The sequence below is a fragment of the Chiroxiphia lanceolata genome, chromosome 19 (assembly GCF_009829145.1).
Source record: "Chiroxiphia lanceolata isolate bChiLan1 chromosome 19, bChiLan1.pri, whole genome shotgun sequence".
Lineage (NCBI taxonomy): Eukaryota > Metazoa > Chordata > Aves > Passeriformes > Pipridae > Chiroxiphia > Chiroxiphia lanceolata.
In genome coordinates, this window is record NC_045655.1 from 12,011,323 (window position 1) to 12,027,709 (window position 16,387).

Here is a 16,387-nt window from a genome sequence, read left to right on the forward strand (position 1 = left end):
GAGAAATAAACGCTGGCATTGGTTCCTTCGCTAACTTCAACTTGAGATGTGGATCAATACAGTCAGGGCTTGGACTGAGGAGCCTTGGTGGTGGAATTTTGTGAGTGGAGCTTGGGGTAACATCTGGCCAGAGGCTGGATCTCCACTAGCGGCCCCGCAGGTGCTGGGACAGTGGCCAGCAGTGCTCCCACAGCTCCTGCTGTAAAGGACGAGCAGAAGCCACATGGTCATGGATATCAATGCAAGAAGGAAATGCCTTTCATAAGACATTGATCATTTTAGCAGCCAGCAATACAAATAATAAAACATTTTCATAATGGAGCTGGACGATGGTGAGTTCTCACGTTCTTCAGCAGATGTGGATTCACACGGCAGATCCATCGCAGACAGTCCAGGCAAAGTTCACAACACAGAGAAAAACTCCTCGGCGTCGCAGTTGATGCAATTTTTACGGATGTGTTGCACATCCTGTTGTTAAACCTCTTCCCAGGAGCTCATCAGTAAATGAGCTGCTCCGGGGAGCGGAGGGCGGCAGCCGCGGCGGGAGCAGGTGGGAGCAGGGAATGGTGTTGCATCATGTTGTTTTGGCAGCTCACCTGAAGGGCTTAGAGCTGTTCCGACCTCTGCAGCAAAAACAGGAGGGAAAATTATGAGGGAAATGAGCTGAAATTAGTGTGAACTGGCGGGAGCTCTGGAGTCATCAAGAGGTTGGGAATTCATCGCTGTTGTAGCAGAAGTGATTATAGTAGAACCAGGGAAATTGCTCACAGACTTCAAAATCTCCTGTAACTTCTTGCAGCATCTCAGTGTTGATGATTTCAGCCTTGGGGATGAGCGCAAGGGTTGACTGGTCCAGGCTCCAATTCCCCAGGACTTGCCTGAACTGGTGCCATTTATGATGTAAGACACCAAAGCTCCTAATTCCATTTGTACCCAAACCCATGGCCAGGAAAAAAATATCCCCCAAATCCTTCTTCCGTGAGAAGGATAGTCCTTTTCCCCTTCTGTTTGCACCGTGGGGTCAGTGTAACCTCTCTCCAAGGCAGCAGTGGTCTGCACAGAGCCGGGTACCAGGCAGGGGAGCTGGGCTGAGCCATCAGCAGCCCTGTGTAATCAATTATAGTTGTTCCCGTCTGCAAAGCTGAGAAGGTCGGACAGATCCAAGAGATTGCAGAGGCATACGGCTCTATCTTGCTTTATATAAATATTTGAACAGCAAGAACATTAATTATAGCAGGTTTGTTTCTTCCCCCCGTTGGTTCGCTGCCAGATTTCAGTGGAAGAAAATAGTGACAGCTCACTCGGTATCGGGAATTGCGGCTCGGAGGGCCCGTGAAGCTCTTTTATTTGGGATGTCGGGAGAGGGACCGACCGTGCCGAGAGCGGGTGATGCCCGAGAGGGCCATGGCAGGGCCGCGCCGCGGGAGCGATGGGGGCACGGGGCGGGACCCGCTCGGCCCCGGGCGCTGTCGGGGGGTGCCGGGGATGGCGGGCAGGGCCCGAGCCCCTGTCGGGGGGTGCCGGGCAGGGCCCGAGCCCCTGTCGGGGGGTGCCGGGGGGTGTCGGGGGGTGCCGGGCAGGGCGCGCAGGGCCCGACCCCCGTCCCGCCTCAGGGAGGGGCTGCCGGGCCCCGCGGGCCGCCAGGGGGCGCGCTCTGCCCAGCGGCGCTCCCGCCGCCCCGGGCCCGCCCCCCGTGAGGGAGATACCGGGAACGGGGACGGGAACGGGGACGGGGATGGGGATGGGGATGGGGACGGGGATGGGGATGGGGATGGGGATGGGGATGGGGACGGGGATAGGGACAGCCCGGGGCGAAGGGACCCGGGCGGTCATCCCGTGCCACCCCTGCCACGGGCACAGACCCCTTCCACTGACCCAGGTCGCTCCAGCCTGGCCTTGGACACTTCCAGGGATCCAGGGGCAGCCACAGCCCCTCTGGGTAACCTGTGCCAGGGCCCCCCCACCCTCACAGCCAAGAATTCCTTCCATATCCCATCTAACCCTGCCCTCTGGCAGTCTGAAGCCATTGCCCCTTGTCCTGGCACTCCACACCCTTGTAAATAGTCTCTCCATCTTTCCTGTAGTCCTGGAAGGCCACAATCAGGTCCAGCCCAAAGCTTCTCTTCTCCAGGCTGCACAATCCCAGCTCTCCCAGCCTTTCCTCCCACCAGAGCTGCTCCATCCCTCTGACCATCCTGGTGCCTCCTCTGGACCGGCTCCAGCAGCTCCCTGTCCCTCCTGTGCTGTTCCCAGGGCTGGAGCAGCTCTGCAGGGGGGTCTCAGCTGAGGGGCAGAACCACCCCTGCCCTCTGCCCACGCTGGGGGATCAGCCCAGGGCACGGGGGGTTCTGGGGTGGGTCATGTCCAGCCTCTCACCCACCAGCACCCCCAAGTCCTTCTCAGCTCTCTCCTTTTCCCTGGATATTCTTACATTTCTTCTGTTACTTATTTATAAGATCACAGCGCCCAGAAATCTGAATGGAGAGTGGAGATAAATGGCGCTGGCAGGTATCCACAGCTTTGTGAGGGAAGAATTGTGTTAACTGGATCAAAATAAAGAGCATGTCCCCTCCAAAGCACCACAGTATATGCAAATAAATCTGCACAGCCTCTGTCTCCTTGGCTCGGGCCTCGCAATTATCCCAGCATTAGGCATTTACAATAACTCTGGAACATGCTTTTAGGCAGTGCTCCTCTTTCCTCTCCCTTTTCTGCTACTTGAAGCAAGCTCTTCCCTTGGGAAATCCGCATTGTCTTGTGGAAACAGTGAAATCCTCCCTGGGTGGTGCTGGCTCAGCTCACGCTGGGGCAGCAGCAGAGTCCGGGGAGTTGGTTAACTTTGCCACTAAAACGTCCCCCTGAAATTCCCAGTTCACTGCTTAGAGCCAGGAATATAAGAACAAAGATAATCTGCAGGGCTTTCAAGGGAGCAGAGGTTTGAAGGCTTGATTGTAATTAGCATAATTAGGGGTGAATTTTATTTTTGCATGGATAGAACTGAAAGCAAAAGAAGCAAAATAATCCATTGATTTAAAAAATTAAATAAACACTAGGAAGAAAGGTCCCCTTCTCCAGACTGGAATGGGCTGAAAAGCAAACATTCTTTTTCAGGCTTTGCTGAGAAATCACTTTTTCCATCTAAGGAATTTTTTTTTTAAGTGTTGCATTTCGATTGATTTATTAATGAGCAGAAACCCAGGCATGAGGTGCCCCTTCTCCGTATGGATTGTAAAAATCCACCATTCAGCTTCTGGAATATTCTCCCTTAAATCGAAGGTAACATTTGCATCCTTGAGCAGCATATGCTTGGCTCTAAGTGATTTGTTGTGTTTGGCTGCTCGGAGCTCTGTGTATCTTATTCATCAGCATCAAACTGCTCTTTCTGCCCCCACTCCCTCCCTGCAACAAGAAGTCACAGAGAAAAACTGAAAAACCTCGTTTGGGTTTACCTGAGGAGCTACACCTGTGTGGAGGTGTCAGCTGTGGAAGCAGATTGTTTGTCTGCTAGCTGGAGGTAGATGTGTATCACATTCCAGACTTTGGGGAAAAGAGATTAAAACACCCATTAATTCCCTACAAACTTCTGATTATTTTTTTTTCCCTTTCCCATTTACAATCTAAATAATTAACTCGAGAATTCTGGGTTTATTTTGTTTTCCTTTTGCTTCAGCTCACAGCACTGGGGGGACCCTTCGGAGGTTGTGGGGCTGTTTTTCTAATGTCCCTCTTGCTGGCTGGAATCGCTCGGCTTCCCCTCAGGCTTGAGGGCTTGGAGGGATGAATTAGGAGCAACAAAGCCCCCAGTGTGGTGAGGCTTTCGCCCTCCTCCTGGCGTGGGGCAGGATGGCAGCACCACCAGGGTCCCCCCCGGCCGCTCCGGCACACGCGGTGTCTGCTGTCATCAACATTTGGGATGGTGAACCACGTTCTACCTCTGCCAGGTAGTTGTGAAGCTCTGGGAAAGCAGGCAGGGTGCTGTAAACACGGATTGCAGTAGCCCCGTAAAGCAGAACAAATCGGTTTGATCTTTATTTCTCAAGGACAAACCAATTACGCCCGTCAGAAGGCAAAGCTGCATAATCGGGTTTCCACGAGTCCCTCGTCGTGTTACAGTGGTTTATTTGTCAGGCTGGTGTTGGCAGAGCTGATGTTAATTCCCAGCCCTGTCCCTGATCGTGAACTTGCTGTTACAGCCCAAGGTCAGAGGGTGCCTGTGGAGGTCCCTGCGCTCCCCGTGCCGACGCCGTGGCCGACGTGTTCAGGGCTGGTGACCACAGACCCCTCTGCTGCGTCCACGTGCGAGGGGAGGGAGGGACTCCAACACTTTTCAGATGTAAACAGCTTGTTCTTGGGATGTTGTTAATAATACGAACCCAAAGAGTGACTAACAACAATGTGCTGACTTGGGGAAGCGCTTGGATCTGCTGGTGCCCTGCATGAAAGGATACAATTATTTTTCGTAACCGTTTATTTTCCCTTTACGACAAGCTAAGCAAAGCAACTTTGTCAGAGGCAGAGTGCTCCTAATTTGGTCTCCAGTGACCTCTGCAGCCGTGATTGGCAGCCGGGTGTCGGGAAGGAACTTGTGCCTGTGAGATAGAAATGAGCAGAACAAATGCCGTAGGACAGCTTGGGTTCCCCAGGGGGGACAGGCTCAAAAAGGTGAAAGAAGTGCAATTACAGGAGGTTTTCAGCACAGAAAGTTAATTAGCTACTAAATAGCATTTAGTGCAGTTCAACGTGAGGAAATTTATGTTTTGAAAGCAAACAGATCAATGGAAAGCCTGTGGAACAAGCTTTTGGAAAGTCCATGCTGACATCCGTGTACTTTGTACCATAACGGCCTGAGTAGTTTTTCCCAGGTTTCTCCAACAAATAGGAAGAGTTGTTAGATTTGTTATCCCTGTGTTTGCGGATGAATAGAAATGCTTCCACGTGTGAATGTTTGGACATCTAATTTCAGAAATCCTGCATAGGCTTTCATCCAGACTATCCAACACCTTGTTCCCTAGTTGCTGTGGTCAGTGGAAATTGATTCTGTTTGGGCTCTCTGAGGCACAGAAACTTCAAGTTCCAAATATTTTCAGCCAAAGGCTGAATTTAACACAGCCCTCAACCTAGTTACTGGTCTGTGCTGATTAAGGTGAGTGTCCGTGGCTGGCTCTGTGTGGCCACGCTCCGTGGGAAGCTGGTGCTGTCCCATAAGTGTCCTTCCAGCCCTGCTCTGCAAGGTTACACAGAGCGAGCAGAAACATTTTGACACCTTTTTTTTAATACTAAGTTACCAATCTGGTTTCCTCTGCATGCCTTTTATGTCACTGAAGTCAGCAGGTTTCATAGTTGATAATATATGTATATCGTCAAGGGCAATTTTTGTATCAGAACAATGGATTTGGGTTCCAGCTGCCCGATATTACCTCACTCTATACAGCCACTGCACTAAATTTTTAGGCATTTCAGGATAGCTTTGAACTTTTATTGACAGATTATTTGTTTGAAGCTGTCTGTCTTAGCAGCTGATACTGTCAGGAGCTGTTTCACCTTGCTGGGAAGAAGAGGAGCCCAGAAGGTCAGTGCCTGTGGGGAATAGCAGAGAAACAGAGAAATGCTAACCCCTGGGGAGGAAAAGGGGCATGTAATTCCCATTACATGGATGCTCATACATTATGATGATACTCATTGTCTGTAAATGATGCTTCCCAAGCCAGGAATGCTGGGGCTGTGGGAGAGCTGTTATTAGCGATGGCATAGGTTAGCACAATGGGGATGGAGAGCCAGCTCCATGAGGAGGGTTTGGCTCCTGCAGGAGGCTCTCTGGGAATCAGGTGGCGCACGCTGACAGCTTGGGTGACTGCCACATCATGGCTGTAACCTTCAGCCCCTTTCTCTCTTATAATTACATTTGTCACATCGCGTCGTAAAATGAGTTATTAGATCTTTGTTGCTGAAATCGGCTTCCCAGGTAATCAGGGCAGGTCTCTGCCCCCACTCTGGAACAGAAATAATAATTGGGTTTAGCTCTCTTTGTGCTGTAGGTGTGTTCCAAGGCATTAACCCAACAGCAAGTTGGGTCCCATTGCTGCACGTCGGAAGTCTCCCTTGCAGGGTCTGAGCTCCTCTGTCGGGTGTGCAGGAGGTCCCACGTGGTGGGAGGGGGACAGTGGCTCCTTAGGGGCTACAACAGCTCGAGCAGTGTAGATGTGCTTGGCTGCTGTAGTTGACTGTTGAGTGGAGAAAATACATCAGCACCTGGTCTTGCTCCCCAGCAAGAATGGGATGTGTTTTGAGACAAGAGTAATGGGAGTTTGGTGAGGGGAAAAGGCTGAAGTGGAATCCCATAATCATTTATGTTGGAAAAGCCCTCTAAGATCACTGAGTCCAACCCTTCCCCAGCAGTGCCAAGGCCACCACTAATCCATGTCCCCAGGTGCAATATCCACATAGCTTTTAAGTCCCTCCAGGGATGGGGACTCCAACACTGCCCTGGGCAGCTGTGCCAGGGCTGGACAGCCCTTCTGATGTAGAAATGCTCCCCAATATCCAACCTGAATCTCCCCTGGTGCAACCTGAGGCCATTTCCTCACATTCTATCACTTGTTCCCTGGGAGCAGAGTCTGAACCCCCCTGGCTCCAACCTCCTGTCAGGGAGTTGCAGAGAGCAAGAAGGTCCCTTCTGAGCCTCCTTTTCTCCAGGCTGAGTCCCCCCAGCTCCCTCAGCTGCTCCTGGTGCTCCAGACCCTTCCCAGCCCTGTTCCCTTCCCTGGACATGCTCCAGTGCTTTAATGTCCTTCTTGTCATGAGGGCCCCCAATGAACACCTGAATATGTCCATTGGTTTCCTGCCTCAGGTTTTGCTAATCCTCCTTGGTTTTTCTCCCTGTCCCTTTTATTCCCGTGGCCCAGTGCACTTGTTGTTTTGCTGAGCAGTGCTGTATATTAGCTGGCGCCCTGTTTTTCCTGGATCCCTCAACCTAAAGTCTCTCTGGAATGTTCCTCCGGCTATTTGCCTTGCAATGCTTCAGCTCCCTGCTTTTGCATGGCACTCTGGAATAAATTCCTCATCCAGCAGAGAGAATAGACTGACAGATAATAAACTCTACCCTTGCATCTGTATATCTTGAGTGCCTGGGTAGAGGACTCCCCAAAATCCACAAAATTAGCAGACATCATAATGCTTGTTGTTACTGACATCCAGAATGATCTCGATATTAAAATTATTTTTGAAAGTAGTCCAGTGGGTTAGAGTACTTTCATTTTTTTCGATCAATATATATAGGAAAAAAGTAATTTTAAACACAGTGAGGGTTTTTTCCGAATTTCCCCGTTGACTCTAAGCACCAGTGAACAAGGTGGATCTATCTCTGCATCTGTGTGTGAATGCTCGTGTTCATCAGCCCCTGTGAAGGGCAGGGGGGCACAGGTGTCTCTTTCAGATTTCACCCTCTACATCACCGAGAACATGGGAATTTCCCCGGGCTGCACAGGCTGAGCCACCCTGCTTACCCTCGGTGCCTTGTTCTGGCTGGAAAGGGTAAATCCGCTTGCCCGAGTTGGTTCCGTGTCTGTGGGATGCGTGTGCGAGCTTGTCACCAGTGAATGTGAACTGTAAACATTTGTCTTTAGAAGCATTTCCTGAAAACACAGCAGTGCCAGCAGCGCTGTGCCCGGGCTCTGCAGCCCCTCGGGTCTCGGGTTACTACTGCTGTGTCTGAGAGCTGGGTTACGTAGCAGAAGGAATTGCAGTGGGCAATGGTGTTCTGCACTGAGGAGCTACGGAATTCCTGGGATCAAAGCAAGCCTGCCCAGCTCTACTGGTAACTCATTTCTTGGCAGTTCTCTGCCGCTGTTGGTTTGAGGTGATGCTCGTGAAGAATGAGCACCTTGGTCTCCATGGGAAGGACCCACAGGGCAAGGATCCTCCCACCAACCCACCCTCCAGCCCTTTGCCATGCTGACCAGCTCGTCTTTGCAAGAGTTTTAGAAAATGGATTGCCTTTGCTTAGTCTTTGAGTTAGTTTGAGTCATCTCTTCCAGGAAAATCCTGTGTAACCAGCTGTGGCTGTTATGAAGTGTTGCTCCATAAATACCAGCTGCTCCTAGCAGGCAGTCCAGCCCAAGTGTCTTGTACCAGGACTCCTGTTACATTTGCATTAACATGAGATGCTGAATGTTTTAAAAAGTGTTACATTTTGACACTTTATCCAAAAGTAATGCTTGATTTTTCACAAAGAACAGTACAATCTTCATGGAAAAATTCCCAAGGCAGGTGTAGAGATGTGCCTGACACTGGAGGTATCCTGGTGTCTCACCTGGAAAACCTGCTGTGTATGCTCTCTGAGAGAGTTTGGGTGTGTAGTGTGATCCCTGTTGCCACATCACTTCTAAATCCTCATCCTCCAAATGGCCTGAATGTAAGTTCTGCTTTGCTGCTTTCTCTCCAAAAACTGGAGCAGCAGAACTTTGTGCCCAGAGCAGCAAAGTCACTCCTTTAGCTGAAGTCAACCAGCCTTGGTTTCATCCAGATGGTGCTGCAGGACCAGGAAGGGGCTCGGGGATTTGCTCCCAGTGCAGGCTCTGGAGTTTGAGTTACACATTAGAATGGGGTGGCTCAAGGGGCCTTGGTTAAAAATTTAACCCACGACTAACTGGGTTGTGCAGAGCCCTGTCCATTGGAATGCAACGACCTGGCCCATGGGGAGATGTGGCACACAGGGCCGGTCCCTGCGGAAGAGGCCCTGGAGCCAGGCTGGGAAGGCACACTGGTGTGGAGTGCATGCTGAGTGTGTGATTCCCAGCCTTCAGTGCCCACATTGTTGGATAAGCGGATTAGAAAACATGGCATAAAGTGGCCTTGCAGGGGGCTGCTTTGTACCTGCTCCTGGCCTTGTCTGGCAAGCCCTGATTTCACAGCGCAGCCCATTCAGCCCCGCGCGGGGATTGTTCACGTGCATTGGCCTTTTCACCAACCGAGGGGTCACAGTTTCACATTCACTTCATTCCCAAAGCAGTCGTATTTTTCTTTTGGGATCTGGGCTGGTGGGGGCATGTGGGCTTTTTGAGTCTAAGCTCAGTTTGCATTTAAAGCTGGAGATCTGGGGAGGGTTGGGAAAGGGTTGGGTTCATTTACTGTACCTGTGGTGCGTTGAAGAGCTCAGGTGTGACTTCCCATCGTTAACTCCCCAAAGTTTCAAGACTGCAACTGGAAACCATTTGGGGTTTATAGACACAAATCCAGGCTTGGCAGGTCCACTTGCAAAGATATAATGAGAAACTGGAGTTCAGGTGAAACATCTTTGGATCTTACCAGTCATGGAAGGAATTTCCCAGATGAGATCCCAAGTCCATGCTGCTGTCGGAATGTACTCACACCTCCTGTCCCCATTCCAGTGAGGAGCAGCTGAGCTGAGGGCATTACTTGAGATTCTTAATTTTGCCTTCTCAAAAGTGTTTTGAGGAATGGGTTTGGCTCTGCCGAAGTTCTGTGTGCAGTTTGGAACAGACCAAAACCGGGATGTTTTTTGTGATGTTAGGGAGTCAATTTAAATAAAAATAACCTCTTACAGGGGCTGTCGGCTATTGGCTCCTCGGGCCTGCCCTGAATCCCCATCTCAGAGCTCTGACTAAAGGTTTTGGATGTGGTTGTTGCATGTGCCTGCAGCCTCCTGGGGCTGACGTGTTGCGCTCTGTCCACAGGGACACGTGTGACAATCGCATGACCTGCTCCACCAGCTCTGCCTCCAGCCTCGACACCAGTGCCCAGTTCCAGGAGAACAATGGGCAACCACAGAGCACCAGATGGGATGAACAGCAGAAGGTATTTGCCCTCGAGCAGGTCTGTGGTGTCTTCAGAGTGGACCTGGGACAAATGAGATCCCTTCGTCTCTTCTTCAGGTACTGGATCGTTGTGTGTGAGAGTTGTGTGTGCTCTGGCTCGGGGCTCTGGGGATGCTGGGGGCAGATGGCTTCTGCAGTCCTCCTTGGAAGCCTTTCCAGAGTGGTTGTCTCCAGGAAAGCAAGTGTCAGCCTTCCCAGGGAGAGACTCTGAATTACTGTTATGGGACCAAAAGGATTTTTTTCCTAATAAGGTAAAGGGTGCTCTTAACTGTCTTACCAAAAATGCTTCAAATAACCTGCAGGTGTGGAAAAAAATCTTTACCTGTGGTACCTTTTCCTTTGCCTGCCCCTCACCAGGCTCCTCTGGAGCTGACTTTGTGTACAGTCAGGAGCTGACTTTGTGTACTGCCTTAATGTTTCTGGAGCAGACTTCTTGTGTACTTGTCTCCAGGCAAGACAAATTTTAATCCCTTCACATGAAGGAAGGGTAAAAATAGTGCCTTTACCAGGTACTAGTGGAGCTTCGTGGGGAAAATGGTCACTATGGCCATGTCAAACAATCACAGAATATCTCAGTTGGAAGGGACTCATAAGGATCACTGAGTCCTAGGGCTGTAAACTGCCTCTGTGCCCTGTTGGAAGGGGCAGATTGGTGCTGCACACTGGGATTTGCTTTGCACTCTCTCTCACCGGAGGGTCCCTGTTCCTGCTGGCCCCTCGCTGCCCTGGGCAGCCCATGCAGGTTGTTCTCCCGTTGTTCCCTGCAGTGATGAGGCGTGCACCTGTGGGCAGCTGGTGGTTGCAAGCAGGGAGAGCCAGTACAAGATCTTCCATTTTCACCATGGTGGCCTGGATAAACTCTCCGAGGTGTTTCAGCAGTGGAAGTACTGCACAGAGACCCATCTCAAGGACCAGGTACCTGAGTGAGGTTCTTGGGGCAAAGAGGGGTTTTCCAGCAGATGTTTCCCACTTGGGTTTGTGTTTTTGGAGAAATGAAGCTTTGAGTTCATGTCACCAAGTCGTGCAGAAAGCTGCAATGTGTTGGATGTTTAGGATGGAGCTCTGAGCCAGACGTGAGGTCTCTCTTGGACTTGCTTGTCCCCATCCCTTCCTGTTCCACCTGTGGAATGTGGGGGAAGATCATCCAGAAGACTTGCTTAGGTAGTGAATTTTGCTAGAGCTCACAGGTCAGCACTGCCCTTTAGGTGTGGAAGGTGGCTGGAAATCTGCAGTGGTAGGTCAGAAATTCAGTCAGAGCCTCTCATCCATCTTACAACGTGCAGCTCACGGCTTTGGAGAATGTTTTGACAACGCATCTTGCCATATTTTGTTCAATCTACATACAAATGTGATAAGAGCTCTTTAATTATCTGTTTAAGATATTGTATGTGCTTATTAGAAACAGTGATTTTTAAATTTCCATCCTTCCCACAGAGCCCCCCGCTGCTTTTCTTATTATGGTCGCATGGGCTCACTTTTTGCATTGAGCAACCTTTGATTTTTAAATTAAATGTCAGCTGCAGTCTTGCACTGGGATCATGAGTGCCCTCAGAGAGCCTGGCAGCGCCGTTCCCCGCTTGCCTAACAGCAATCCCTTTGTATATGGCCAATCATATGTAATTTATTGCAAGCATTCCTGGCAGGGGGAAGTTTTGCTGTAAGCAGCATTAATTCAGTTTCAGGTCAGGGATAAGATTGGAGGAGGAATGGAAACTATTTTTTTTTTTAAGATGAAGCTGTTCTGTGGTGCTCAGATTTTTAATTATTCTAATCACTCTTGTTATTGTAATGGTTGGAATTTAAAAAAAAAAAAAAGCCAAAACCTCCCCAAGTGCAGCTCCTCAGTGTTTAATCCTACATGAGCCACACAGAGAGGTTTCCCTGCTCTGGGTTTCACACTCTGCTGCTCTCTCTGGCTCCTGCCTCCAGTTTTAGTTTGTTTTCCCCCGTTCAGCAGCTTGCTGATGAGAAAACCTGTATGCAGTTCTCCATCCGCCGTCCCAAGCTGCCCTCCTCGGAAACCCACCCCGAGGAGAACACGTACAGGCGCCTCGACGTGTCTGCCTGGCTCCATCACCTCAACGAATCTGGGCAGGTGGAAGAGGAGTACAAGCTGAAGAAGGTGAGAGGTTTTCATCTGTTCTCTCCTGCTGCAGAGTGCAAGTCCCCAGGGGGAAGCTGCAGGAGTTTGCTTTCCTGCCGGGGGCAAGAACTGGGAGTGTGGAGACTGGTGTAGAAAGCCTTGGCTGGAGATCTTGCTGTGGGATTGGAGCAGATTCCAGCAGACTCCCACCTGGACATGTTCCTGTGTCACCTGCTCCAGGTGACCCTGCCTCAGCAGGAGGGTTGGACTGGGTGGTCTCCAGAGGTCCTTTCCAACTCCAATTGTTCTGTGATTCTGTGATGGTGGAGCACCTCCCATCCATGACCAAGGACGAGCTGTCCCACTTCTGCTGCCGTTTGGAATCAATAAACCAAAGTGCCCAGTGCCCACAGTGTTTGCAGAATGTGTGACCAAATCACAGAGAGAACTGGAGACTGCTGTGTGAGCTGAGATTGATGTATGAACTGGGCTTGATGTATGGACTGAGACTGATGTATGAACTGGGCTTGCTGTGTGAACTGGGATTGCTGCAGGAACTGCCACTGCTGTATGAAATGACGCAGGGGGAGCACCGGGCCGGGCTCTGAGAGAGAAGTTTGCAGTGCAGTGCGGTGTCTCCGGGACTGGGGATTAAGCCGTGACATGAGAACGACACGTTAATCATAGAGCCTCTCCGGGGGTGGTTATTGACATTGAAATGAGCCCGATTTGTGTCTGGTCTGGGAATAGAGGGCCAGCACTTTCCCTCTAAACATGTGCAAATTGCAGGAGCTTGAATCAAGGCGTCACTTGTCAGGAAAGAACTGCAGAGGCACCAAAGCACAGCAGCGGGCAGTTCCTTGTTGCTGTATTTGGGAATGTTAAAACTGTACCAGCCATAACTTTTGCTCTTTGTTCCAGGCCATTTTCTTTGGTGGGATTGATATTTCCATCCGTGGGGAGGTGTGGCCCTTTCTGCTGCACTACTACAGCTACGAGTCCACTTCTGAAGAGAGGGAGGCACTGAGGCTGCAGAAGAGGAAAGAATACTTTGAGATCCAGGAGAAAAGGTAACAGACCAGCATCACCCTCCCCTGCTCATCTTCCGCAGGCTGGACATCACAGTGACACTGCTGGTGATGTGCAGTCTCTGCCTCCTTTGCATCAGGAGAAGCTGGAGTAAAGAAGTGAGAGGGACGGTGAAGGAGGTGTATCAGGCACTGCTGACCTCCTGAGGTTCTGGAACTAATAATAATTTGATGATAATAATTTGACCATAGAGCTCACTTGGGTTTTTGAAACAGGCTCGTCAGTACCACACAGGGAAACATCTCACAGGCAAGGCTTGAGTTAGAACACTGAAGGTGAAATTGGGATCTTATATTGCTTTATAAATAAAACTGTACATAAAAATAAGGAAAGAGAAGGGATATCCAATTTAAGGAGGTTGTTACTGCAAGAACTATGTGTTGTTAAATAACTGTGGGTACATTTAAGCTGGAGAGGGACAGTGGTGGTATTAATTAGGAAATAATCAAACCAGAGTGAGTTCAGGTGTGCCACCCCCAAGGAGCGGTGGAGAGCAGAGTCTGATGCTTCTGAGGTGTGTATCACAGCAAACACCTCATGTCATCCCGTTTATAACCCAGGAGGCTCCCTCTAGTAATCCCTTGGGACAGACAATCCGCTGTTCTGGACAGACCTGCTTGTCTGTTCTTCTCTTCTGAGAAAACGCTGTACAGGAATAGTTTTTCTCGGCAAACTAAGACTGAAATGACTGAACTGAGGCTTTTTGTTCACTGTGGCAACCATATTCCTCTCTTGGCAATGGTCTCCTGTTGCTGCTCCACTTGCAGGCTGTCCATGACTCCGGATGAACAGAAGGATTTCTGGCGTCAGGTGCAGTTCACGGTGGACAAGGACGTTGTGAGGACTGACCGCAGCAACCAGTTCTTCCGAGGGGAGGACAACCCCAACGTGGAAACCATGAGGTGAAGTGTCTGGTGCCAAACCCAAACGTGTCCTGCCGAGCACATGGACAACTCGGTCAGCCAGTCCTGGGCTGCCTGGGAATGCTGAACAGCACCCACTGTGCATCTGCTGACTGGAACCAAGGGATGCAACAATAAAGCCTTTCCAGTGCTTCTGTAGCCATTTCCTTCTCGCTCTAATAACCCTGCTCCCATCCCCAGCCTTCCCTGCACACACAGGGGTGCTGTGCAGGGCTGTGTGCAGGTGCCTGGCTCTGTGGTTCTCCTGATGGGATGGAGGAGTCTGCTCCAAGGGGTGGGACTTGTAAAAAGTGAGAGTCACAGTTATGTACAGTGTTAGTGTATCTTTGTTGTGCTTCCAGATACAGTTCTTTTAGGGAAAGTGGGATGCAACAAAAGGTGCTCAAAAGTTAATGTGTTAGATGTCAGAGGATCTGTGACTCTCCTGCACTGATCCTGGCTCAGCCTGTGTGGTGAGAGTTGGGGTGAAGGGATGGGGCTGTGCTCAGCTGTCACCTGCCCTCACCTGTCCCACCTCCCTGTTTGTGTCTCTGCTCCAGGAGGATCTTGTTGAACTATGCAGTATTTAACCCAGCCACTGGATACTCCCAGGGCATGTCCGACCTGGTTGCTCCACTCCTGGCAGAGATCCTGGATGAGTCGGATACCTTCTGGTGCTTTGTTGGATTGATGCAGAACACGATCTTCATCAGCTCCCCCCGGGATGAGGACATGGAGAAGCAGCTGGTGAGGCTGAATGCTGGGATCCTCTTCTCTGTCAATCTCTTCTCCTCTCTCCAATCACAAAAAGCAGTTCCCTGGGTTCCAGTATGCAAAGTCAAGCTCCAAAGCCACAAAATCCTTGGGCTGATCCTCAGGGTTGTCCTGTGCAGGGCCAGGAGTTGGACTTCGATAATCCTTGTGGGTCACTTCCAACACACAATATTCTGGGATTCTATGGTTCTATGGAAATAACTGATGCATAGAATTGCTCCTGGGTGATTGGGGCACTCCCAGCGCAGTTATATCCATATTTCCTTGTGAAACAGCTGCTGTGGCCCATGAGCTCTGGCCTTTGGTGATAGACCCAAGCGTGCTCCTGGCTGTGCTGTACTAAACAGGCCACAGGGCTGGAGCTTTTTGGGAGGGAAGAGAACTCTCCAGCTCTGGCTCGCAGCGTGGGGGTCCCCGGGGTGCCGAGGGGTGGTGAGGGGGGTACAATTCCTCGTGCCCAAGGCAGGGCCTCAGCTCAAAGTGTCCTTTCCAGCTGTACCTGCGTGAGCTGCTGCGGCTCATGCACCCCCGCTTCTACCAGCACCTCTGTGCCCTGGGAGAGGACGGCCTGCAGATGCTCTTCTGTCACCGCTGGATCCTGCTCTGTTTCAAGCGGGAGTTCCCGGAGGCCGAGGCCCTGCGCATGTGGGAGGCGTGCTGGGCTCACTACCAGGTGAGGCAGCTGGCACGGGCAGGGCACCGTCCGTGCCCCTCAGCAGGCACTGCAGGGTTCCCATAAAGCCTCTTAGTAGCAAAGTAGCCAAAATAAATCAGTGTTACAGAGGGTCTGTAACTACAGAAGAACTATATCTGTGTAGCAGGAGGATGGAGCCCTGCTCCTGCCTCTCCTCCTTGGGGATGTCCGGGGTTCAAAAGGAGGCGTTTCAGAAAGTACTGAACACCCACTTATGAAGTTCAGGCTTCTCTTACACAGCTGGGAAATGTCTTCCCAAAAATCACTGGTCTGCTCTGAACACTGTGGTGCAAACTTTGCTGCCATGCTGTGAAGAGAAGAGGCTTTGGCTCATCATCTGTGGTTCAGAATTCACCAGTAACTCACGTTCTCACCGCTGGGCAGAACTGGAGAGAGCAAAAATTCTCACCAAGGACCCACTTGTGGAGGGTGGGAGGTGAAGCCAGAGCTCTGCCTCCACCTGCTGCACAGCAGCCCCTGTGTTCTCATTGCAGACAGACTATTTCCACCTCTTTATCTGCATGGCCATCGTGGTGATTTACGGGGATGATGTCATTGAACAACAACTGGCCACTGACCAGATGCTGCTGCATTTCAGCAACCTGGCCATGCACATGAACGGGGAGCTCGTACTCAGGAAGGTAAATACCCAGGGGCTGAGGCTCGGGTCCAGGGATGAGTCAGGGTGTTGAGGAAACCAGGGACTGATGCTTCAGCTTCTCATTGCCTGTATCCCTGTACCTGGCTGGAGCCCAGGAGGGTGGGATGCTGCTCTTTGCCTGGAGGTGACAGTATGGTTGGAATAACCCTTGGCTGGGATGACCCTTGGCTGGGATGACCCTTGGCTGGGATGACCCGTGCCCATGGTCAGGGAAAGGGCAGACAGAGCTGTTGGTGCTGTGGTCCCCATTCCATCCCAGCTGGAGTGATGGGAGCTGTGGGATGAGCTGTGGCGTGTGGCAGCCCCTGCAACATCCCACTGTCCCAGTTAACCCTGAGCTCTGTGTTCAGA

At 51.0% G+C, this 16,387-nt stretch overlaps 1 protein-coding gene across 3 annotated transcripts in view; it reads left to right on the forward strand.

The window, feature by feature from the left end:
* Nucleotides 1–16,387, forward strand: part of TBC1D16 (TBC1 domain family member 16) — a 29,657-nt gene that overhangs the window by 12,265 nt on the left and 1,005 nt on the right. The window contains exons 4-11 of one of the 3 annotated variants that reach the window (XM_032706465.1): nucleotides 9,693–9,890; nucleotides 10,601–10,748; nucleotides 11,791–11,955; nucleotides 12,838–12,986; nucleotides 13,773–13,907; nucleotides 14,468–14,654; nucleotides 15,175–15,354; nucleotides 15,870–16,016. In XM_032706465.1, the coding sequence (XP_032562356.1) occupies nucleotides 9,693–9,890; nucleotides 10,601–10,748; nucleotides 11,791–11,955; nucleotides 12,838–12,986; nucleotides 13,773–13,907; nucleotides 14,468–14,654; nucleotides 15,175–15,354; nucleotides 15,870–16,016 (1,309 nt within the window). Of the gene's footprint in view, nucleotides 1–9,692; nucleotides 9,891–10,600; nucleotides 10,749–11,787; nucleotides 11,956–12,837; nucleotides 12,987–13,772; nucleotides 13,908–14,467; nucleotides 14,655–15,174; nucleotides 15,355–15,869; nucleotides 16,017–16,387 lie in introns of all 3 variants that reach the window. The other 2 variants (XM_032706463.1, XM_032706466.1) reach the window with 2 other exon arrangements.